The sequence below is a fragment of the Eulemur rufifrons genome, chromosome 30, assembly GCF_041146395.1.
Source record: "Eulemur rufifrons isolate Redbay chromosome 30, OSU_ERuf_1, whole genome shotgun sequence".
Classification (NCBI taxonomy): Eukaryota; Metazoa; Chordata; class Mammalia; order Primates; family Lemuridae; genus Eulemur; species Eulemur rufifrons.
The window spans coordinates 61,960,133-61,986,195 of NC_091012.1; the positions used below are offsets into that span (position 1 = coordinate 61,960,133).

The 26,063-nt window shown below is 37.6% G+C and overlaps 1 protein-coding gene across 2 annotated transcripts in view; it reads right to left on the reverse strand.

Annotated features, from left to right (window-relative positions):
• Positions 1-5,144, reverse strand: part of COL4A5 (collagen type IV alpha 5 chain) — a 229,544-nt gene extending 224,400 nt beyond the window's left edge. For both annotated transcript variants that reach the window (XM_069464364.1, XM_069464363.1), the window contains exon 1: positions 4,775-5,144. In XM_069464364.1, the coding sequence (XP_069320465.1) occupies positions 4,775-4,855 (81 nt within the window). In that variant the 5' untranslated portion in view covers positions 4,856-5,144. The remainder of the gene's footprint in view (positions 1-4,774) is intronic.
• Between the last annotated feature and the right edge of the window lie 20,919 nt (positions 5,145-26,063).

Sequence of the window (26,063 nt, forward strand, 5' to 3'; positions counted from 1 at the left end):
CAGTGAGATCTCACTACGTCAAAGATGTGTGCTTATTCTGTGGGCTTGGACTGGAATCAGAGGTATCATTATGAATTCATGGTTTTTAACATATATAAAGAGAGATTGTAAGAAACTGATAGAGAAGTGGGTATGTGTCTGTGTATATACACATATATTTCCTAGTTCTGTTTGCTGAGAGGGCCTACTGACACCCCCAGTAGCAATGAGCATGCCAAGCACCCAGATCTTGGTTTCTAAATACCATTCTCCCATACAAAGAATCAGAGCTCCTCGGAGAAATGGTTAATTCTAGGGTTGGGGCAAGGAAAGAAGAAAATGAATCTGGAACATTTAGTGGTAACAAAAAGTAAAAGGGTACTCAAAAAGTGATGGAGACATGTTGAAAGGAGACAGGAGTCAGTTTGAAAGGGCTCCTATTGGCCAAATCTGGGGTAATTTCAGCAAAGTAAATAGTAATAAAATAGTTATAAATCATTATAACCCATAGAATAAAATCAATATTCATTAAGTCCACACTATTATAAACAAACAGCTGAATAAATACATAAACAAATAGTGGAGAAAGAAAAGTTCATTAGTACCGTAGAATTCAATCAATTAATAAACGTAGAAAAAACTGTTGAAAATTGAAATCACCTTTTGGCAAATGTCATAATAAAAATTTTTCAGGCCAGAATCACCAACAGATGCTAAAATTAGGGGACAAAAGTATGATGAGAAACAGGATATTTATTTATTCTGGGATGAGGCCAGAAAAAAAAACAAACAAGAAAAAGAAACAGGATATTTACACTGTCTCACAATAATGTCCTACATAGTCTCACAAGATCTTCTCACTTTGTAAATTGCAAAGGGAAAAAATAGTGACTTTACAGTGGATAAACCTAGCAGACAGCATCTTAACCAAGTTACCAAGGTTAGCTGAAGGTAAAGTGTCTCAGGTCTTACATATACAGACTTCAAAAGCCAAATTAAAATCCAGGAAAAAATATACAAACTCTTACACAGTCACAGGACATATACATATATGCACAATACTAAAGACATATAGATACCTGGGTGAATAAAAGTAGATATGATGGCTAGGTAAATTGGTAAAAACAATAAAACTGAATTGAGCATTTTAAGCAAAATGTGCCACTATACATACACACCCCACTTTTTCACAATAGATACGTTCCTGAAAACTTCAGTGTATTCAAAATTAATGCAGAAACTGAGTAATTAAAGAATCATGAGGCAAATCTTTCTTCAAAACAAGTCATCTACACAAATTATAGTTGTTTTTTAAATCTAACTTTTTACGTATTGTGATTGCATAAAATCACACAACCTGCTTTTAGACTTGCTTTTAGACTGCTTTTAAATTATCTCACTCTATAAATGTAGAGACCAAACTCTGATCTTTTTATTCTAAGGCCAAAGTTCCTTCCATTATACCATCCTGCTTCTCCTAACATAAGCAGGAAGAGATGTATTATCATTTCCATTTCACCTTCTGTGTCCAAAAAAATAGTAGCAGAGATCCAAATCCTCTGAATGCCAAATAAATCTCTATAGATCACATACAAAGGAGGCAGTATAGAACAGTTGTTAAGGGCAAAGAATCTGGAGTCAAACTGCCTGGATTCAAATTTTCTATCTCCACAAATACCTATGTGATTTCTGGTAAGTTACTTAACCGCTATGATTTGTGGTTTTTACTTGCAAAGTGGGGATAATAATGGTATATACTTCATAAGTCTGTTGTGAAGATTAAATATGTTAATGTGTATTACTCTATTAGCACAGTGCCTGACACATAGTAGACACTCAGAAAATGTAAACTATAATGATAAATGATGGCAATGATGGTACATTCTTCCTATGGAGCAAGATACTTCACAGAGGAAGAAATATTTCATGGCTGCAAACCACACTGCTGCCCTTGAATTTCTGCCACTGGTCACAAGGGAGATAGTTCCAATTTAGGAGAAACCTATCCATCCACTACTACATCAAAAACAACTTGCTACATTTGTACAGTAGTAGTATAATTCTATATAATATCCATGTCCATAAATCTAAGTGCATATCATACTGACAGTGAGTCAGTAAAGGTATAATCACCTTTACATAAAAAATACATTATTTTTATCACCAGAAATGACCTTTCCAACCTAAAGCTGTCTTTTTCTCTTGTTGCCAACCTTTTAGCATAGAGGTTACTTTATTCCACCTAATGAACACTCACTCTACCTAAAAAAAAAAGTCTTCCACATGTTTTTGATATCCCAATTTGGCATGACTTCAGAGATAATGAAATCATTTATTTATGAAAAAGTAAGGCAATTTAAGTATCAACACTCTTCCTGATATAAAAGCCCCAGTATTAGACTACTTCAGTCAATAACCAGCCCCACTACCATCCAGTTTTACTCTGGAAAAGGTTAACCAATATCCCCAGCACTAGTATGAAGAGCAGATACCATTCATATTTTTGAGATGATTAAAATATTCATCTAACTAGAATACTGATGTGTGAAGCAGGAAAAACAAACCCCTGGTTTCAACAGAGGCACAATATCCTAAAGATAGGAAAATGGGATGTAAAGTGTTCTTTAAAAAATTATATATGAGGTAAAAGGAAAAATCTTTCATTACTTCATAAACATTCAGTCGTTAAGGAATCCAAGAAAACAAGCTTGATGTCAAGTTTTGTCAATAATAAAGAAATCTCATTTTAATATAAATTGATGCATAGTGTTGCTGCATAACTGTTATCTGGTACACATTTATTAACAGCAGTGTCAAAAAAAAGAAATAGTTAATCAAACATCCACAAAATTTTTGCCCCTGGGCCAAATGCCATAAGCAGTAGGCACCAAAAGGATGTTTTTAAAATGAACTATTTTCTTTTCTTTTTTTTTTTTTTTTTTTTTTTTTTTTGTTGTTGAGACAGAGTCTCACTTTGTTGCCCAGGCTAGAGTGAGTGCCGTGGCGTCAGCTTAGCTCACAGCAACCTCAGACTCCTCGGCTTAAGCGATCCTACTGCCTCAGCCTCCCGAGTAGCTGGGACTACAGGCATGCGCCACTATGCCCGGCTAATTTTTTCTATATAGATTTTTAGTTGTCCATATAATGTCTTTCCATTTTTAGTAGAGACGGGGTCTCGCTCAGGCTGGTCTCGAACTCCTGACCTTGAGCAATCCACCCGCCTCGGCCTCCCAGAGTGCTAGGATTACAGGCGTGAGCCACCGCGCCCGGCCTAAAATGAACTATTTTCAACAGCACAATTGTAGCTTTATCCAATGGTCTGTAGCCCTATTAACTGGCTACACCTTACCCCATTAAGATGCTCTACATCAAAAAAGCAATTTTAAATCATTTATCTACCGTGATGGAGGAAAATTATGGCATTCATAATTTAAAATATTTGCTATACATGGTTTTTCAGCAGATTCACTATCATGTTATTCTTAGAGTAACATGAAAGTTTTCATACATTGAGTATACACTTTCTGAAGGCAGAAAGAGGGCGTAGAAAGCATGCTGAGTGCTATAGGAAAGCTAGACAGCTAACTTAAAAGTGGACCCAGATCAACTATAACATAGCATCTGCTTATAAAGAATTGATAATCACTCAACCATGTGAAGGCCTAGGCCATGATCTCATATTAAAATGTTTTAAAAATCATCCATAAAAAATAAAATAAAATAAAATAAAAACCATCCATTATAATCGTTCAAATACAATATTTAAATAATTTGTCACACACTTTTTTTAGAGGTTATGTGAAGTTAAAGATGATGGGTTTCAGGCTGGAGAACATTTTCTCTGACAAAGCGATTCATTCCTTTACATCTACCTCCCATCCCCAGTAGGATAGTGGGTGGGACTACCCAGATACCCTTCTAGGAGATACATTAGGGTTTAATTCTACACTCCTAAAATGGAATGGAACTTTCTGCTCTGTCATTTCATTTGTACATCCTCCTTCATTCTCCTTTAAATTGGAACACCGATTCTCCTTTGAAAAAGAGAATTATTTTCCTTTAAATGGGTGATGGGCAATTTCTCAATTTGTTTAGGTCCCTTGGTGAGTTTTTTTTAAGAAGTAAACAAACAAAAACCCATAACTTAAAAAAAAGACGCAAAAGACCTGAAGCCTGAGGCCATCAGTCTTTACGAACTCCTCTTGGTATGTTACCTTAGCATTTGTAACAAGGATGTCAAAAAGAGAAAGCAGGTCAGTGGCTTTACTGACCTGAAGTGGGGGTAGGTTCATGTTGCTTAAGGAAAGAGCAAAAGGGAAGAACTTCATGGGGGCGGGGGTTAACACTTTGATGGAAGCTGAATTTTAGAAGAGCCGAAGTATTAAACTATAGACAAAGTTTAAAGAGTGCGTGGGCTGGGTACAAATAGTGAAAAGGTTGGCCGGCAGGCAAGCAAACACCCGAGGGTGGAGAGTGGGGAGGAAAAGTTTTAAATACCCACCAGAGCCTAATGAGCCATTAATAGGCGTCCCCCGCCCCAGGCTTTGCTCTTGCACCCAGAGCAACTAGTTGCAGGGAAGCAAGCAGCCCTATTTTTAAACACTTCAACCTCTCCCTTGGACTTCAGAAGGCTTGAGTTACCAGCGTTGTAAATAATGTTTCTTTCTAAATAAGTGAAAACAAATTTGAATTCCTTAGCCAAGGCCAACGAGAAAGGAAGGTAAAGGGACCCAAAAAAGTGATTTCAGAGTAAAGAGTGCAGTGATGGGCGGGGGGCAGGGGGAGGAGGACTTACCGCAGCCTCTGCAGGCTGCCCCCAAAGACTCAGGGCCAGTAAGAACAAGTCGGCAGCCAGGCTGACTCCAAGCAGTTTCATTCTTCTCCAGCTCCCGCAGCTCCTTCAGCACCCGCACGAAATTCCCGGCTGGCTCTGACCAATTGACATATCTTGAGGGTTTATAGGGAGAGAGCTAGAGCCGGAGAGAAAGAGTGAGTGTCCCAGTTGTGCCAGTCGACTTGGGTGAGGAGAAAGAAGCTTTTTAAGAGTGGGGGGGGGAAAGCTATTCTTCACTCCCCCCTCCCCTCCCCAAAGCCGATCTCTCGGGAGCACTTTTCCCTTCTGTCCAGACTTGCAAACTTTTTCCTCACTCAAGTCCTACAGATCTACTTTCCTCCCTCTCTTCCCCCCGCACCGCCCCCCTCCCCACAAGCACAGGGGAATTTGAGTATCACTCCGCCACAGCTTTAGACTGCACCAGCAACCTGCGAGGGAGTGACGCCCAGTTATTTGGAGGAGGGAAACTTCCAGACCAGTTGACTGAGCACCATGAGTCCAACCGGGAAGCTTTGCTATTCGTTCATTTGCACCTTCCGTCGATACTACTCTTCCCGGCCCAGTCCCACTCTCATTGGTGTGAGCACCAAAGCCAATTACAAATAAACCTGAGCTGGGACTATTTTTTTAGCGGATGGATCTCAGAAAGGCGTGCTTTTTATTGTTAATCATTAGAAACAAATTTTGGTCGCTGTTCTCTGGGCTGCAGGTCGTCTTTGCTTTCCAACTGCTCACAGGAAAGAGTGTTTCTACATACAAGGAGGAGATGTGAAAATATTGGAAATATCTATAAATAATTAAATATATGCTTATAAATGAAGAAGTAAGAAAATAAGTGTGTATGTGTGTGAATAGTGTGTGCATGTTATGCACATACAAGATTTGGGAGCATTCAGTATTAGTAATCATTATATGGTTGAATGTTATTGTAATACAGTTATATCTTTTTATTTACCTACATTGAATGCCGTAATTAATATTTACCTCCTATATCGAGCTAACATAAAACGTATTGACTCTCACCGTAGTTGTGTTTCAGAAGAATTTAGGGCAAGGAATTAAATAACTTGAGTGCAATTTTCCTTAGAGTTAACACAAACACCTAATTGGAAATATTTAAATCAAGTTAATAGTTGAATTGGTATCTCCCGAATAAAGTAGACTTGAACATTACCTTGATAATTCTGATATATACATTTTTTAAAGTACAAAAAGGCCCAGAAAATATTTCATGTGGACTCCTTGAATGGTCTTTCAGGAGTTTGCTGAAGAATTCTTCACAGCATTTCTGTTGTCTCAGTCCCTGGGATTAACCACTTTAGAGTCTTTTAAGGTTTTGGATCTATTTCACGGGGGCCCACTCATTCTTAGGTTCTTTTGAGCTTAGAGTAGATTTACAACTCCAGAAACTCCCTCCTCTTCCCAAGAGCTTAGTGTACAATCAATTAGAATGAGTGTTGTATGCATTTGGGCGTGTGTGCAAGAGCACTTTAGGGCCCATCTATCTATGTAAAAGTAGTATGCCTAAATCTATTTATGTGTAACTTAGTGGTTTATGGAAGTGTATGATGCATAGTTGCTTAGGTCTCAGTGTAAAGGTCTCTAGGGACCTATGTGTGAAGCTGTAGAGATAACTTGGGACTGTTGCGTGTAGAGGTGCCTGAAAGTGAGAAAGACTACCGGCTGCCCAAGGTAGGGGGAATGATTGACAGCAGACCGCCCCGCCCCTTTCCCCTCCATTCCTTCCTCTCCTACTGCATGGAACTATCTCCTGAGTGCAGCAAGTTGTAACGGGCACCGCTGAGCTTGTTTCCCTTTGGGGCACTTCTTATCTAGAAGCTGAGTTTAGTTTCTTCCAAACTGGGCCACTTCGCTCCCCTACCCTGTCCTGAGTAAGGAAGTAGCCGCCAAGCATCAGCGGAGCCCAGATGAGCCGGGGCCGCGGAGCCGCTTAGCAGTCTCCCGGGACCCAGCTCCGGAGGAGCGGCAAGCATGCACCCTGGGTGAGCTGTTGCTGCCCCGAGCTCCCCTCCTCTTTCCTACTTCGGGCTACTTTTCCAGGCCGGGACTATACTTTTATTTCTGTCAGTGCAGAGAAAGTGAGAGCAGGCATCAAAAAGGGGTTGGGGGGCTACCGGCAGACTCAAGACCCCGAAGCCTAGAGAGCCCATATTACTCACCCTCCCTCCCATTTCAGGTTGTGGCTGCTCCTGGTTACGTTGTGCCTGACCGAGGAACTGGCAGGAGCGGTGAGTCTATTCTCCCGACCCCTTTTCCTCCTCCTCCTTCGACCCTCTCCCCATCCCACCTCTTGTGTTCGTGTTAGGGGGTTGCAGAGGGTTGTACTGCGAGGCAGAGTTCACACCACTCTCCTTTCTAATGGGAGTTAATGGGCTTCTTGAAGAGGAATAGAACAATGTCAGGTTAATGCTTTGGGAACCCAGGTTTCTTCCAAAACTTCGTAACGGATTGGGAAAATAAAAGGAGTAGTCACAAGATACACACATTTTTGAGCCTCTTCCCCAGACAACTTAGGATGACTGGCATCTGATACCTCCCTCTGCATCGATCTTCAACGCAGAAGAAAATAATTTTCCCTGATCTTCAAGAACATGAATTGGCACACAAGTTTGAGAGTGGGAGGAGAACACAAGGAGTGGGACTCGAAAGTGCCGCGAATGTTATGGGGATTAAATTTAAGTATTTGCTTGTGAGTCCTTTGACAGTACCAGGTGACAACATCTGGATTCTTTAACTACCTGAATTGAACTGACACCACTAGGGGATGTCCAATTTCTATCTGATGTTTTCTTTTACTGGTTTTCTGAGTAATCAGAAAGTTAAAAGTTAAAGTGGTTAGGACAGAAAAAAAAATTCTAAAAGTTAATATTTCATAGGCCGTTTAGATATCATCTATCAAATTAGCTATGGGCTGCAGGCAAAGAAATTTCTATAGACATCTGGTCAAGAAAAGTTTAATGGATCCCAGAAAGTAGAGAAGTCTCCAATTGCTAGGATAATTTCACAAAGATGGAGTGACCCCAATAATCAGAGATGGTGCAGTTTTCCAGTCACACTAGCTACTTATGCTGGCAGAAAGAAAAACTGTCGAGTTTGAATACGCAGTTGTTAAAGCATCGAGTACTATTTCACTGCTGTATTTTTAAAAAATAATAATAGCCAAAGTCATTCACTATACAGATAACATGAATACATATTCCAAATATTAATCTTGTAGGTTTTGATCATTTTAACTGGCTCTATCTTTTTGCTATTTTAAATATTTTAAAATACTGTTTATAGAGCCATACTTAATTCAACCTAGTAAAATCACCTAATATGTTTATGAAAAAATGGATTACTTTATCCTGGCATATGATATCTTTAAGAAAATACCAGAATGAGGTAACATGATTTCTTTTATGAAGAGAGGACAACATCAGAAAACATGAAATCCAACATCTTGTGACCCTTAACTCAGGACATCAGCTCTTATGTAAGTAGATTCCAGACTTTGTGAGCAGCAATATTGATCTAGGGCTCTGTGCACTTCTCCATCTGATTCCTTCAGTATACAAGTTTAGTTATGTGTTACCTCGAGGCCCAATAGTACAGTTATTGAAAATGCCAGGTTTTGATTAGTTAACAGTTTGTTCAGGAATCTTGCCACTTGTAAAAATATCATGCTTGGGCAGAATACCCTCCAGCAAAATATTTATTTTCAGACTCTGAGTGATCTTATTCAGTGTACTTTTGGGAAAAGCACTACAGATTATTCCAGATAGCTGAAGACTTCCCAAACATTGCATTCTATTACTTAATATCCTTAAAAGCCACTGAATGATTATGCTTTCAGTTCTTACAAGTATTGAAGTGAGTCCCCAAAATCAAGTACTACTTTGGTGTATGGGTTTTAGACTATGTTTCATTGTTTTACAATGTCACCTGATATGTCAGTGTGATTGACCCTGGTAAGACTAAAATAAACCTTGAGATCCACTAACAATACTTTATTTTTTGCCTTATTTAATTCCAGAGCCACTTCCTTCACTTGTTGTTTACTTATGCGCAACATCTTTGAGGTTATAAAGCTATTTTTTTTTAGTTTTGGAAAACTGGCAAAAAGAAAGAGGAGAGTCACAGGATAAGTTCTCAGAAGATGATTTTTCTGAAGGGAAGTTTTTCCTTTTTCTTTTACACTCTTGGCACTGGATTTTCATCTATGTTGGCTGATTCTCATCTTTTACCCTCAATCCCACTTCACCCTCTAGGTTTCTAGTGTTTTTCACCTTTCAGATGGTGAAAACATCTGAATTCTCTGTACCTCGTTTTAAACACTTGAATTCTCTGTACCTCGTTTGACTAATATTAATGAAAATAGCTATTGTAAATAGATTAACTGAAACTATGTTGTGTTTCACTATGAGAAAGTCTCTTTACTGTGAAAATTAAGTTTCCAATAATGGAATATTGGTAAGCATTTAAAGATAGGGTCATTTAGGTGCTTTTGAGCTCTTTTTTTTTTTCAGAGTTCATAAAACATTTTTATATAAAGGAATGCAAAGCTAAATGTTAAAATCCAGGATTTTAAATGAGTTTCCATTAAATTGATTTTAAAGGAGTGATGATCTTCATTCAGGTGAAATATTTGCACAATTTAGCTGAATAAGATTGAGCCTAGGATTTCAGAATATTTATGATCATCTTTGGTTACTAAATGCCTAACTATCCAAAGGGCTGTACTAGGCGAGGCATGGCATGCAAAGATTTATTTAAACATAGTTCTTAACTCTCTAGGAATTTTCTTTCTCAGACAATGGTGGTCATCATGTTCTTTAAAAGATAAGATGCTTAATGATAAATTATTATCTGCATGTACTTGCATTGTTTTAGAGAAAAGACTGGAAAGATAAAAATCTTACCATAGGCCAACATGTCTAGGAGAAAAAAATATATTCCAAAGTAGTCAGGTTTCTTACATTTTCTTCCCACTTTGCCCCTGTCCAAATGTGCTTTCATGGAAGGCTCTAATACAACCAAGCATATTAAAGTCAAAAGCCTAGTGGGAGACTTATTTGGGTTGGGAGGAGGATAAGGGGAGAAATCATGTCTATTGTCCCTTCTGCAGAGAGCATAAGTAAAATGCCATTTGCCACATTCAAATCAAGATCTGATTGAAATATCAGCTTCTTTCTTTAAAGTTGTAATTTGCCCAGGTTGTTGCTTTCCACTGTGATTTTCACAGTCTTATAGCAGTCATCAAAGTATGAATATCATGTTAAGGGAATTCAGAGATGGAGAAAATCCCTTCCTACTCTAAAGATCAAAAAAAGTATTTACTTTGTTTGGGACTATGTCTCTATGAATTCTTAAAGTAGTCTTCTGCTTTGCCTGTTAGCAAATATCATATATCACCGAGCTATAAATAATTAAAATTTGTAATATATATGTGTGTGTGTGTGTGTGTGTGTGTGTGTATATATAGATAGATGTACGTAGAATTTGTATCTTGGAGTTGGGTGTGATGGTTCTCATCTGTAGTCCCAGCTACTCAAAGACTAAGGCAGAATGATTGCTTGAGGCTAGGAGTTGGAAACCAGCCTGGGCAATACAGTGAGAACTCATGTCTTTAAAAAGTAATAAAGAAATATATATCTTGGTATACATCTTGGGATGATGGAAGATACTTATACAAATGCATGAGTACACCGTTAAGTGAATCATCAAATGACTATGTAAATAGATAATACATTGATGATAATATATTTACAGTATTGGCAGGTCAAATACAAATATTTTAAAACAAGAGAGAAGGGGATAATAGATATTATTATTCAATGTGTTAGTAAAGAAACAGATATATTACCATATCAAAAATTTGTTTTATTTTATACATATATAATATACAGAAACAATTTGTTTTGAGACAGGGTCTCACCCTGTTGCCAAGCTGGAGTGCAGTGGCATGATCATAGCTCACTGTAACCTCAAACTCCTGGGCTCAAGCAATCCTCCCACCTCAACCTCCCGAGTAGCTGGGGCTACAAGCATGTGCCACCACACCTGGCTAATTTTTCTATTTTTTTGTAGAGATGGGGTCTGGCTGTGTTGCTCAGGCTGGTCTTGAACTCCTGTCCTCAAGCAATCCTCTCACCTTGTCTTCCCAAAGTGCTGGGATTACAGGTGCAAGCCACCACGCCCAGCCTTTGTTATATATTTTGATGATTGTATTCCAATATAATTGGTTTTCATTGTAATCCCATGTATTTTTTCTTGTATACTTTTAAGAATATTATTCTAGCCAGGCACAGTAGCAGGCACCTGTAGTCCCAGCTACTCAGGAGGCTAAGGCAGGAGGATCACTTAAGACTGGGAGTTCGAGGCTGTAGTGCACTATAATTGTGCCTGTGAGTAGCCACTGCACTCATCCTGGGCAACATAGTGAGACCCATCTTGGAAGAAAAAAGAATATTATTCTAAAAAGGAGTCCATAGGCTTCACTAGACTGCCAAAATAATACATGGCATTTAAAAAGAACCCCTAGTTTATGAAATTACAATAACCAAATAGTCACTTTCTAAGGTTTTTTCAGGCATGAGGGGATTTGTACTGAGTATGAATGCCAACAATCTTTTAGTTTTTAGGAATAGTTTGGAGTCTCTAATAAATATGCCCACATATTCTACAAGCTCTTAGTCAAGCCAGATCACTGGAGCAAAGTATGCTATTGCCTTTATTACTTCATTAATATAAGAATGAAACTGATTGGCCTCAATTATCAATACATATTGATTTTTGCTTACCTGAATTGTGAATAAAGCATCCATATGAATTATGGATAATTCCATAATTTTACCCCCACACTTGGAGTATAGACTTTCCCTATACTGTATAGGTGATAAGACATACACATATAAAAAGAACATATTAAGAAATCACCAGGGTGTATTAAACTATCAAGCCCTGAATGTTCCTGTGAGGCAGGTGATAGGGCTTTAACTTGTTTTAAAGTCTAACATAATGTAAAAAGAAGACCTAATAAGCATGTTCAAGACAAAAGGGTCATGGGAAAATTAGCTAAGAGCATTTACCCACTCTCTTACCTTCTTTGACCAATCCTTCTCCTAGGGTTTCTTTTTTTCTTCTACAGACAATATTGAAGTCTCTTCCATTATAAAAACAAATTTTAAAAAACAGAAAAGCAAATCACAGTTTCATTTTCCTCAGTAACTCTAACCCCTTCAATCTCATTACCACTAGATCTCTGGTCACTGTCTACTCTTCTTCAACAACTATTTACCCTTCAGCCTGTTACAGTCTAGAGTGAGTCTACTCCACCAAAACAGCCCTCTTTCAAGCTACTATCGGCTGTCTAACTACAAAGCCCAAAGGCTTCTTTGCAGTCCCCATTCTATCTGACTTCTCTACTGTGGTATTTGGCATTTTCCAGTCATTCTGAAATCTGTTTTCCCTCTTTGATTTTTCAGGACATTATACCACACTAGGGAGCTGATCATAAGCCTGAAAGACATAATCCCAAATGCCATAATTCCAAATGTTGAAATTCCAAAAGATCAAAGTCCTAAAAATATAATTCTGGAAAAAAAATTAAAAAATTATTTCAAAATGTTTATTTATATCTTTAAAAGGAGACTTGTTTGAGAAACACAAAAACACAACAGAACATTTCATAGGCCACTTTACATAATAAAATAGGCATTAATAACATACATATTTTTATAAGCCTAAACACTTAGCGTATACTAACAACAGTTGTACAGGTATAACAATTATAAGCAGATGAACTGTATTTATAAAGAAATGGGCCAAAAAGGAAAATGTATAAATGCATATCACTATGGTTGGTAATTGTGTGCACCCAGCTTTATAAATTCAGTGATCTGAAATACTATGATAAACAACCTAAGTCTTTTGACAAGATCAGTCAAAACCCACAGTGTGTCACCACCACATATGCAGTAGCCCAAAGAGCTGAGATATTGAGAAATTTTATCTTTCACAAATGCTGATATACAAAAAGACATCTCTTTATTTATTTAGGAAATGTCAATGTTTTTATGTACACACACAATGCTTGCACATGAAGTCAACATTGTGATCGTGCATTGTTATGGAGACAGATTCCTGATGTGCAAGGCAGCAAAGGAAAAGTCTGTTCCACCTCTCTGACCCATTCACTTTCTATATTTATTCTCTGTGGGCCTCTGGCCAATGAGATGGTGCCTGCCAACATTAAGGTTAGATTTTCCCCACATAGTCCACTCAGACTCATACACTAATCTCCTCTGGAAACACCCTCATAGACATACCCAAAGTAATAATTCACCAGGTTTTCAGGTATTCCTTAATTCAGTCAAGTTGACACCTAAAATTTAGTCCACAAGTTCACCTCTTTTCAACTTGGGACTCATATGCATCTCCTTAAACATATTTAATTTCCAAATAAAGACAATAAGAAGGTAATAGTTATGCCTAACGTGATGCAACTAACCTGATGCAACAATCCTGCTGACAACCAAAAACACATTAATTTCTTCCCCAGAATTTGGATTTCAGGATTTCAACATTTGGGATTTTAATCTTTCAGGATTGTAATTTTGGGGACATTACACATTGAGGATTTTAAGTTTTAGGGATTTAGACTTTAAGGATTTTGATCTTTAGGAATTGCAACATTTGATCTTTGGGGATTTCAACATTTGAGATTATGGCATTTGGGATTGTCTCTTTTGGGATCATGATCCATTGGCTCTCCTTATACATCTCTGATCTTTTTAAAAAAATTTATTTATTAAATAAATATTTAATGAGCAACAACTATATTCTAAGTAATATGCCAGGCCCTAGTGATACAGTGGTGAACAAGTTAGGCATGATTTTTGCTGTTATGGTGTTTATACTCTTTATCACTCACTGGTCCTAAAATGGTGGTTTTCCCAGTATTTCATCCTTTCCCTTGTTCTTGCCTCAATGGTTTTAACTATGCCTCCTATACATTGGTGACTGTGAAATTTATATCTCCAGCCCAGACATCTCTTTTGAGCTCCAAATGTATATTTCCAATTGCCTGCTAAGCCCTTGTACCTGTCTCTCAATAAATTGATATATATAAAGCACTTAAAACAGTGCCTGGAGTTTAGTATAAGCACTCAAGCAAAGCCAGCTATTATTACTTTTTATTGCCCCAAACACAGTATATCTAAAGAGGAAACTATTTTGTAGTCCTTCCCAGGACACTACAACCTGCTGCAATCTTTTTTACATTTGTTAAAAGTTACCACCATCCATCCAATTTCAGCAAGAAACTACAGAATCAGCCATCAATTCTCATCTCCATCCTTCTCACCAAGTTTTGATAATTTTACCAAAAATCTGTAGAATCTGACTTTTCTATTCATATTCTGTTGGTTTCAAACCTCATCATCATACATCAATAGCCTCCTAACTGGTTTTTCTACCCCTGACTCCATTCTAATCTCTACACTGCCACCAGAGTTATTTCTAACAACAAATCCAATTATGTTATCTCCTGATTTAAAGCCTTTGTTGGTTTCCTGTTTCTTCCAGGATAAAATAAACACTCCTTAGCTTAGCACATTTAAGAGTTTTCATTATAGGGCCCCAACTACCTTTCCAGCCTCATGTTTGTGTATTTCTTCCTGCCACCTCTCCTTCCCAAACTCATAGTATGTATTACCGTTCGTTCATACTGAACTTCTCACCATTCCCAAACCACTTTACGTTCTTTCTCACCCCTTTGTTCTTGGATATGCTGTTCTCTTTGTCTGTAATATTCTTCTCTATCATTTCTACCTTCTTTTCTACCTAGCGAACTTATATTCAATCCTTAGTATCTAGATCAAATGTCATTTCCTCGATGAAACAGTCCCAGACCTCTTCAGAATAAATTTATTCTTCCTTCCCCTGTGCTTCCAAGGTTCTTTGGGTCACTTTGGTAGCACTTACCATGTGGTGGCAAAATTCCTATGCTTGTATGACTATGTTGCCCTCTTCAACTTGGTATTTACAATATCTCGGACACTGTCAGGTATATCATAGGTGATCAATAGATGACTTTCAAATGAGTAAACAGATCTCCTAGTGGCTTGCAACAACTGCCTTTTCCTTGTCTATCTGAAGAATTATTGTTAACTCCAATAACAATTGAATTGATAGAAAAATAACAATCACATTCAATGGTATAATCTTTCAGAGAAAAAACTCTAGAATCAGACTTTTGTCTGAATGCTATCTTTGCCCTCTGACAATTCTAGCTGGGTGACTTAGGGCAACTCATTTTAGCTTTCTGAGACTTAATTTTCTGAACATTAGAAAAAAAGGATAGTAGAAAAGGGATAATAATACCTCCTCCTAAAGTATTATTGTGGGTGTTGTGTGGATTAGATGAGATAACGTATGTGAATATACCTTGCACAAGGTAGGTGCTAAATTCCTATCCCACCCCTCCAATTATCTTCTTTTTCCTTTAATGTGAAAGGAAAATTAAAACTCATTTCCCAATTTTGACAAGTGATGTATGAGAAGAGAAAGGAAGATGTCAGAGAAGACTCTCATTTGTGGATTGTGTGTATAGAACAATGGTCATGCTTCTCAATTGTCCCTCTCATCTCTTTTTCCCACTTCTACCACTAGAATAATAACATATATTTGCTAGAGTTTTAAGTTGAGAAAGCATTTTCTCATATATTATTTTGTTAGCTGCTCAAGTCTACCCTGTGAAATATATACGACAAATATTCTCATCCCAGAGAGATTAACTAATTTATTCAAGGTCACAAATCCAACAAATGCAGAATTTAGTTAAAACCTGCTATACTGCACTGTCTCTCTAATTCAGGCTTTTTATCATCTCTTATCTGGACTCCCTACAACAGACCTGACTGTTCTTCTGGATTCAGTCTTCCTCTGCCTCCCCACCCCCTTTCCTGATATCCATCCACTCTGCAAGCAAAGGACTTACTCTAAAACACAAATATGATTATATCACTCTAATGTTTGTGGAAGCCCCCTATACCCGTTATTATCTGGCCCTGCCTACCCATCCAACCCCATCTTATTCTGTCCTGTCCTGTCCTCATGTTGCTGATGTTAAGGTCACAGTTATACTTGTGATGTTGACTTAGCATGCCATGCATATTTGCTTCTCCTGGTTTTTCTTCTGGTTTTTTTTTTTTTTTCATTCTCTGCCTTGCCTTTCTCCTGTCTCCATAGACATATTATTCTTCCCTTAAGGCCCAGAAAAATACTTACTAAGTATTTGAAGTATCCCCTTCTTGTGTCCTCCTTATCTCACTGTTTTTCCTTTTTTCCTTCCTTCTATGAATCTTTATTCAGTGACTACCATGTGACAGGCATTGTGGTTGACTCTGTTGTGGTAAAGATCATGGCAAATACTAAGCCACTGTGGCCAGAGCACAAGGAGGGGGAAGTAGGGAGAAGGCAGTAGAAAAACAGTTTGTGAGATGAGGCTGGAGGAATAGGAAAGAGTCAGACCTGTTCTGCACTCTTATTTGCCCCCTGACTCCTCAGAGCATTTTCCTAATGCCTATACTATGATATATTTCTTTGTGTCGGGTGTGATTGCCATTATAATTATTGCTGGCCACTTATTCTGTGTCCAGTATTATGACAAAGCCATTATGCATGGAGGACTCACTCCAATGGCACATCTGCCCCTTCCAGGTTTATAACATTTAGGCAAGCCATGAGGTACATGTCTATTCTCAAGTTCATTTGGAGTTCCATATTTAAGTGTGGAGATCCTTTCCTGATTTTTCCCCTTTTGATTTTTTATGAAGTGATTAAAAAAACAAAGAGCTCCAAATTTGGAGCCAAATATTCCTAGGTTCAAATACAGACTCCATCATTAACTATGGCCTTAGGGCAGATCACTAAACATATTATTAGTTGTAAAATTATTACTATTGTTGTTATTCTTCTCCACTCACTGTGATTGCTTCTCTACCCAGGACCCATTTGGGGGGAAGTTTAGAGAAAATTGCTTAATTATTTGTTTTCAATCTTCTTAGGAGAGAAAAAGAGTTCGAATTATTATTATACTTGTTCCAGTTTCCCCAAAGCCAATTCCACTTCTGCTGCCCTAACTTTGTGACCCCCTATCTAGACCTGTGTCCCAACTAAAGATTATTCCTGAAGGCACCTCTCCATGTATCTTTGAAGTCCCAGTTACCCTTTGTCTAACAACAATAGGGTTAGTTTGACATTATCTTTCAATCTGGTTTGCTTACATTGAGGAGGAGTTGGTGTTATTCAGTGGAAAACTCCCTGGTCATAAAACTCTACAACATTTACCTCAGAGAGACCAGGATTTTCCAGAATTGTCTGGGACCTCTGGCCATTAGGCTGAATTGGTCTTTTGGGAAACAGATTTTCTCTTGGAGAGGGAATGAATGTTAAGTGATATTTTTCCTTACTCTGTAAAGCTTTGAGTGACCATTTTTCCTTACCCAAGGGAAGAGGATTGGCAAAGAAAATCTAAAATGCATAAGGATCTCTAAATTCTGTGTGTAAGTGAAGCAGATCCCTTAAAGATGGAGATAAACCTTAAATTTATAAAATTTATTTTGCCTTTGAGATATGATTAAGTCGCACAAATACCTTCCAGCACCTAGCATGCAACTAGATATCCAGAGCATGCTCATAGATAGCTAATGTTGGTGTTGATGTTGATAGTGAAGCAGAAAAGGATTTATTGGAACATTTTTTAAGATTTACGGCAGTAGTCCCCAAAAAAAATCTCATATGACTCCCAAAATAAAAACCAGATCAAAATAAGTATTTGTTAATAATTAAAAGTTTTAAACATTTACTTGTAAAGTCAATGAGAAGAAAGAGGCTGGAAAGAACATAAAAATCTGAAATTCAGAGCTATAGAAATCTTAGTCTCCAGTTTATTTCTCTTCCATTTTTGTTATAGTGGTGAGAAAATCCTGGTGTACCTAAATAAATAGTGGACATCAGGGGGTGAGGGCTTTTTTGTTTAGCACTTTGTCTTACCATCAAAAGATGCTCTGCAGTTAAACAGACATAGCAAGAAAACCTATATTTCCAGATACACACACATCTCTCTTCTCTTCCTCTCTCTTCCTCTCTCTTTTTCTTTCTTTCTCTCTGTCTGTCTGTCTCTTTCTCTCTGGCACACATTGTTACCTTGGCAGCACATATTACCATAATCCGTGGTGGGTTCCCACATGTTAATGTTTGGTATGTAACCCATATAAGTCATGCATGCTTTGTTTTATTACAATTTTAAGATATTTTAAAATATTTTTAAAATTAAATTAAAATCTAATGTTGTAAAACTATCAACATACCTCAACAATTTTAAAACACTGAATTATATGATAATCAGTCATTAAACTTCATTGGAAAGAATGAAGTGCTGTAGAAGGTGAAAGAAGGAAAAGGTCAATATGGATTGTAGTTAGGGAAGGCTTCACAGAAGTAAGATTTGTGCTGGGCCTTAAAGAAACAGTAGAACATTAATGATAAATATTTATACTATACGTTCTAGATTTTACAGGATATGCCTGGATTCCAAGTTTTCTCCTCTAGAAAACTTCTCTGGAAAACAAGCATATAAATATAGTTGTATTTATCTGGATTGATGACTCATCTTTGCTTTAAAAACATATTCCTATTAAGTACTGGGGACCCAAACTTATCAGAGAGCATAAGTGAAAACATGGAGGAGGAATCAGGGTGGTGCCAGCCCGTATAGTGTCATTGAGGAAATTAGAAAAAGGCACCCTTCCCTCTAGGCAGTCATAGTTTCTATTCACTTGCCCCCTCAGTCAGGTCTTCTTTTGCAGTGAATCCTATGAACAACCATATACTGCAGCTCTAGAAAGAATGAACATGGTTGAGTGGAGGACAGTGAGAAGAGCTACCTGGCTAAAGCAGAGGATAATTATTATGGAGTAGGGGGAAATGACTGTGGACCGTTGGAGCAGGGCCAGGCTATGGAGGCTTTAATATCTAGGTAGAGAGAAAAATTTGGCTTTGATTGGGCATGTGGGTGCTGCTACAGCTTATTGAGCAGAGGAAGGATAAAATGGTGAATTAGGAGGATAGTATATAGAAGGAAGAAAATAAAGGCAAAGACTGTGGTTAAAGGTAAAGTCTTTATAATAAAAAGATAGATAAATAGATCAACTGTAGACTCTTGGTAAGTGTATTTAGTGTATGTGCAACAGAGGGAGTTATATGTATGAAAAATTATCTAGCATAAGAAGAGTGAGTAAAAGAACCATTGATCATGTCTGACTTCCCCAAATAGCAGTCAATACAGTGATTTGTAGGTGGCAGAAATCAGGGGTATATGCATTCAACAATCATGTCATTAATATTAATAATAAGAGCTGCCATTTGGAGAGATGTTACTGTGGGTGAGGTGCTGGAATCAAACTGTTAGATCAAGGTTCAGAACTCTTCTTTGCAATTTCCTAGCTGATTCTGCTTGGGGAAGTCATTTTAACTTTTATGTGTTTCTTTGTTCTATTTGTGAAATGATACCATCTACTTTATAGAGTTATTGAAATGTTTAAATGAAATAATACACATAACACTCTTAGTACCGCTCCTGGCACGTAAGTGTTAATTAAATCTTACCTGCTATTATTATTATTGATGTTGTGATTATTGTTAAGGAACCTGACACCAACCATTTGATTGCCTTCCATTGGAGGCACATTTCTCCCATTTTACTGGTCAATTGCTAACATGGTCCACCAACTCACAGAACCTTTTGCCCTTGTAAAGTATCTATGTGTTTGTTGCCATTTGTACAAGTATTCCTCCATCAAAGAAAACTTAGAAGACAAAATTTGAAACTGATAAAGTAGGTATAAAATATAGTGGGTTTTCAGTTTTTGTTGTTGTTTGAACACTTAAAGAAATTTCAAATTAAAGGCAAAAAAAACACTTTCTGAGTTTTATGTCTTATGGAATGATTAAAAATCTTGCAACAGTATATTCTGTGTTAAGAAGCTTACACCTGCAACCCTTCAATTCCCAAATTATTCTATTTCTAGTCCCCTGCCAAATCCTCCCCTACTGCACCCCAACCTAAGACTACTGGAAAAATTGAAGGCACAGTAGTCATGTTAGAAGAGATCTGTAGCTTTCCTTATTTTGATGCCCAGCACTTGTTTCAAGCTCTCAGCCTGAGCTCTCCAGTCCTTAAAGCCATGAGAGTAGCTTGAGGCTCCCACTCCCCCTAATGGCTATGATAGCCAAAGGTGCTGAGGGAGAATGCTTCGTCTTTGTCCACTGACTCCTAATTTTCAGAGTATAAGTCAGTGGGGGAAAAGGTTTTGACATAAAACGTACTTTAGAGTCAAATTGACAGCTGCTCCTTTCTGTATTTTGAAGGATCTCTCTATGCATTTCTATGTGTACGTTTCTCTATAGGTTTGGTTATGCCCTCCTCTGTACCCCTGTCAGAGTATGTGTTCATTTAAGGTGTCAATTTGTATTCTTTTTAATGTTAAGTGTCTTTTTAAAATTTTGAAACAATCTCAAAATTACAGAAAAGTTTCTAGTACAAATTTTTTTCTTCTGTAGCCATCAGAGAGTAAGGTGCCAACATGATGCCACATCACCCCCAAATACTTTAACATGTATTTCCTGCAAACAAAGATTTTTGCTATGTAGCCATTTTTATTTTAAAAAGTCATTATGAAATATTTTATGCAACAAGCTGTATTTATAAAATGTATATAAATATTATATAAAATGATATAATGAACACCTGCATGACCATCACCTAGCTTGAGAAATAAAATACTACCAATGCAATTGAAACTGCCTATGTACCAATCCCACAGCCCCATCCCCACCATCTTGAATTTGGTGTATATCATTAATTCCTAAGCTTGGATTCCTAAGTGGGTTTCAGGTGGATCTATGAACACCTTGAAATTGTAAAATTTGATGTGTCTGTGAATTTTTCTGGGGAAAAGATCCATAGTTTTGAAGACATTTACATGGATAAAGGTAAGCTATGTGAAGTACCGGATTTCATGAAAAAAAAAAAAAGTCTACAATTTGTGCATATGCTCTTCTGCCACTCATTTATTGTTTAGCTCTTTATATTCTGGCTTTCTCCCCAACCAGTTCACTGAGATTAATTTCTTAAAGATCACTTCCTAATCACTAAATCCAGTTGCTTCTTTTCAATCCTTATCCTCATTGAACTACCTGCAGAATATTACTCATGGCTCACTTGTCCTTCTAGACATTCTCCCTTCCTTTGGCTTCTGCACTTTTCTTGATACTCCTCAGTCCCCTCATTTGGAAAATATAATACCTAACTCATATGGTTGTAAGGATTAGCTATAATGTTCCTAAACCACCTGGTTGTTGTATGTCCTCAATAAATTGTAGTTGTTATTAGTAGTTAATTCTCATATCACTGTGGTGCATCTCATCATCTTCCAGCCCCCTATTTAAAATGTTGCTAATGGGCCGGGCGCGGTGGCTCACGCCTGTAATCCTAGCACTCTGGAAGGCCGAGGTGGGCGGATCGTTTGAGCTCAGGAGTTCGAGACCAGCCTGAGCAAGAGCAAGACCCCACCTCTACTAAAAATAGAAAGAAATTATATGGACAGCTAAAAATATATATAGAAAAAATTAGCCGGGCATGGTGGCGCATGCCTGTAGTCCCAGCTACTCGGGAGGCTGAGACAGGAGGATCGCTTAAGCCGAGGAGTCTGAGGTTGCTGTGAGCTAGGCTGACGCCACGGCACTCACTCTAGCCTGGGCAACAGAGTGAGACTCTGTCTCAAAAAAAAAAAAAAATGTTGCTAATGGACAGAGGTCATGCCAATAGGACAGCCAGCAATTACTGTCTTAACTTCCTGCAGTGCTGTTCGGTAGCCTATTAGTAGCCCTGTAGTTACCAGTAGTTCTTGTTAAAGCAGTATCTGTAATCTGTAGAGTCTTCAAGAGAAAACAGTTTAGGTAAAGACTAATTAGCCTTAAATTATATAGGGATATACACTTAATTTCATCACACAAAGTTTACAACACTATTCTCAGCCTGATCACCTTTAAGGGCCTCAGAAGGTAAAAACATAGTTCTCCCTTCCTTGTTTATTCAGCTTTTTGCTCACTCTGCTACTAAATAGACTGACAATGAAGATGCCAACTCTATCACGAAGGGCACTTGCTTGCTTCAAGCTGGGCTGAGGCCAGTTATTCTGGAGGAGCCATTGAAGAGCCATATGACTTTCAGTCACTATTTACTTGGAACAGAATGAGAGGAAAGATTTATATCAAGTTACCAGTCCCCTGAGCCTGCCCTGTCCCAAGCTGTCCTCTTTATTTTTTATGTCCACTATTAGCTGCCAGTAACAGTGACATGCTTTTGTTCATATTCATAATATAACCTCACAATATTTTAAGGCACAAGCCTCTAAGAAGCACCTTACTGAGGCTCATCTGCCTGAAGAGAAACAGCCAAGCTATCTTTGCTATCTGTTAGGTAGAGTGCCTGACCTCGTAACTGCCATCCATTCTCTCAGGATAGGCTATGCTGCCATGGCAAACAGCTTCCCAAACCACAGTGGCTCAAAATAATCAAAGCTTATATCTTGTTTACACTACATGTCCATCATGAGTCACCTGGGGGATATTACATGATCCTCAATCTAGGACCCAGATGGAGCAGCCTCCATCTGGAGCACTGCTTATTGTCATGGCAGAGGGAAAGAAAGCTCTGGATGCCTCTCACTGCAACATCAATTAAATCTTGTTTCTGAATGGGACACATGTCATTTTCCTCATATACCATTGGTTAGCCTTGGTCAGGGGTCAGTTGAGGCACAGCAAGTGTGATCCTACCATGTGCCCTGAAGGTAGAGAGTTGAAAATATTCAGAGAGCAGCACTAATGACTCCTTTACACTCTTAATGCATGGGGTAGAAACACATCTCTGGTCTCTCTAGCCCTGTCCCTTTCCCCAGAACATCTTGCTAAGTTACTTCTCTTCAGTTTCACCCATTCTTGTTTCTTTGCTCCAGAAACCAAGCAAATTCTTGTCAGTTTGGTAATTTTTGTGCACACTGCAGTGTGGTATTGTTTAATGCAAGGTGGTATTTTTTTTTTCTCGATTTGAATTATTTCTACTCCTTTGATGTTTTTGCAGTTGTATGCTGCAGTGATGTACAGAGATATAAGCTTTGAATAGTTTTGTTTCAATAAAATGCTCTCTTTTTGACTCTTCCTGCCCTCCTGCTGTTTACTGTTATGGTAACAGAATAGCTATAATTCTGTGATCCTCTGACCATAAGATGGGATTAAATGACTTGCCCAAGGGTATGTAACTAGTGGGTATTAAAGGAGTCTAAAGTAGAACTCAGGTTTTCTGATTCATAGTCTGTTTTCTTTTTATTACACCAGGTCCTAGTATAAAGAAAGTTGTATAACTGACGACAGTGTAATTTACTCCCAGAGACAACTGGTAACAACAGAATCTGGTCTTTAATCTTGAACAGAAGGAATTTTCCATTTAAATGTCTCCTTTTGAGTATTTTGATGAATTCCATGTCATAAAATGGGATTCCTGGGATTCCTGTGCCAACAAGCTTGTATGCTTACTTGAAGCAAACAAATAACTGGCGCTGAATGGATCAATGACATAATCCTGACTATCTGAAAGACTCAAGCAAATAAGGACTTTCACCACCCTGCTGCACTTCAATCTAGAATAAGGCATTGTATACATTTTATTATTGTAGGTTTGTTTCTTACTAGTATTTAGAATGTCAGACAATGTTCAGGGATTACAATTACAAATAAAATCAATAGCCTGGTGAGAGCATTACTGTATATGCTGTGTGAACCTGTCTCAATTTGGAGTTACTTTTCATATGACATGCTATGGGCTCTTCTCATGTATCGTTTATTTTAAAGCTCTTCACTGATGCTTCTTGTCTTAACCAAATTTTCTATTGATAATGGCTTAAGTAAAGGCCTGAGCCAATGAGACTATCACTAAAAATCATAGATGATAAAGGAGGCATCTCTAATATCAAGACAAGTCTTAATACACAGGCACAGAGTTCTTGTCAAGATATCAACCAAATGTGACATGAACAGTTCAGATTATCTTCAGGTACCATGAACCAGCTCAGGATGTAGTGGATCGATACACCATTGGGTTTTTATATAGATTCAATAATATAAATTACAGATGAGGAAGAAGGAACCTTTTCAAAGAATGCCACACAGAAACCATTAGAATGATGCTCTGAATTGTTCCAGTAGTTTGTGTTGTGGCATCAGGTGGTCTTGATTACTCTTAAGACACTTAAATCTGGGATTATTACCATATCTAGCACAAAGCTAGATGCCTGAAGACACTGGCCATTAGTATAAAGTCAAAGCCAGTTTTGCTTATGGTAGCTCGGTGGTGATAGAGATATATTCTACAATATTTTCTCACAGACTTCTTTGTTGTAGTCATGTAGCTACCTGGCCAGTTTTTTTCCTCATGGACAATTTTATACATAAACAAAGCAGAGAAAATGGTATGATATGACTCAGTGTTCCTATCACTGAGCTTCAGTAATTATCGACTTGTGGCCAATCTGCTATGAGACATTTATGAAGATTATTATAATCATTTGCATTTCATGACTGTGAACTTTCTAATGACTTTTCACTTTCTATGGCAACCAAATGCATAAATGTTAGGAATTTATGTAAGGAAAGAGAATTTATTTAAACCACTTGAAAATAATATCCAAAATATTCATGCCACTAGGATACTTCAACCACAAATGTTATCAACCAATTTCCTAAGATATTCTTAGAGGTAGTGAGCCAGAATCCTTCTATTAACACCTAATTGTTATATTAAATCACTTAAAACTTAGAAAAGCACCACTGCTTTTCATACTATAGTCTGGTAATATTTGGGTATCAGCAAATGTGTTCTTGGGAATACACCAGTTCTTACGTTTAAGAAACATTGTTCTAACATCAAACTGATAATAATCCTTTTGTGTGTTAACTCATATACTCATGTTGAATTCTCTTATAAGTACTTGTCTTTTAAAGGGGCAATGCATTATTAAAAGACATTTTCACAAAGTGATTTAACTTTCTTAAGTCAGTGTTTCTCAGATAGGTCCGTGAATCCATTCTAGAATTCCTTAGAGTTCTGATGGATGGGAAATACCACTCTAAGGGAAGAACATAGAAAATCTGAAAGTTTTATAAAACAAGTTGACATCAAAACAAATATACAAGCCCTGCAGGTTACTCTAGTTGTGTTCTCAGTGAACCGAATGTGGATATTCTGGTGGGGGAAAAAAAAAAAGCTTTCCAAAAATATGAGGTTAAAAAGTTAGTAGTGGAAAATAAGGTTAGATGGTATATTGGAACTGGATTATTTAAACCAAAAGAAAACATCATACTGTCAAGGAGTCTGAACTTTCCATCATTGTGAAATTGCTTTATGTGAGGTTGGGAGTGTTGTCTTCTGAAAAAATGCGTTCTGTAAATTTGGTAGGTCCAGTAGGAGAACAAGTCATTTACTACTCTACATGTACAGCAAGTGTAGAGGCCTGTTTCCAAATCTACATATGTTGTGCTGGATTTTAAGACTGTGTAAGTAAAATAATATTCTCTCTATATCTGACTCCATTAGTAAGCATTGAAATTTACAACAATGAAGATTTTAACCCTTTTTGTCATGCAGGGCTGAGTGTTTTAGAAAATTATACCTATGTTGCATGGAATAATAATTTGGTAGGAGGATGGCCCCCAATCTACTGACACACCAGTTATTCTGTGGCAGTCAAAGGCTTCTAAGCAGGCTTCAGGATGGAAACTTACTAGTGCTTTCATTTCTCACTCCAGAATTGTGAAAGAACAAGAACATAATTTAAGTTATTCTATGTAGAATAACTACTACCACTACAATAACAATAGCAAAATGATGACAATAATACTATATACCAGTCATTGTACTAAGAACCTTATTTGCATTTTTTCATTTCATCCTCACAACAACCCAAAGACAGTAGGGTGGTAGGTCTTTCCTTCCTGTTTGCTTGAGGTGCTGCTAATATCTGACAGTGTGTTTTGGTGGAAGTTCCTGGAGCTCATCTGCTTGTGTTTCATATGGGCAGTTTCTCCTTTCCCATTTTGCAATGAGTTGCTACTATTATACCACTCA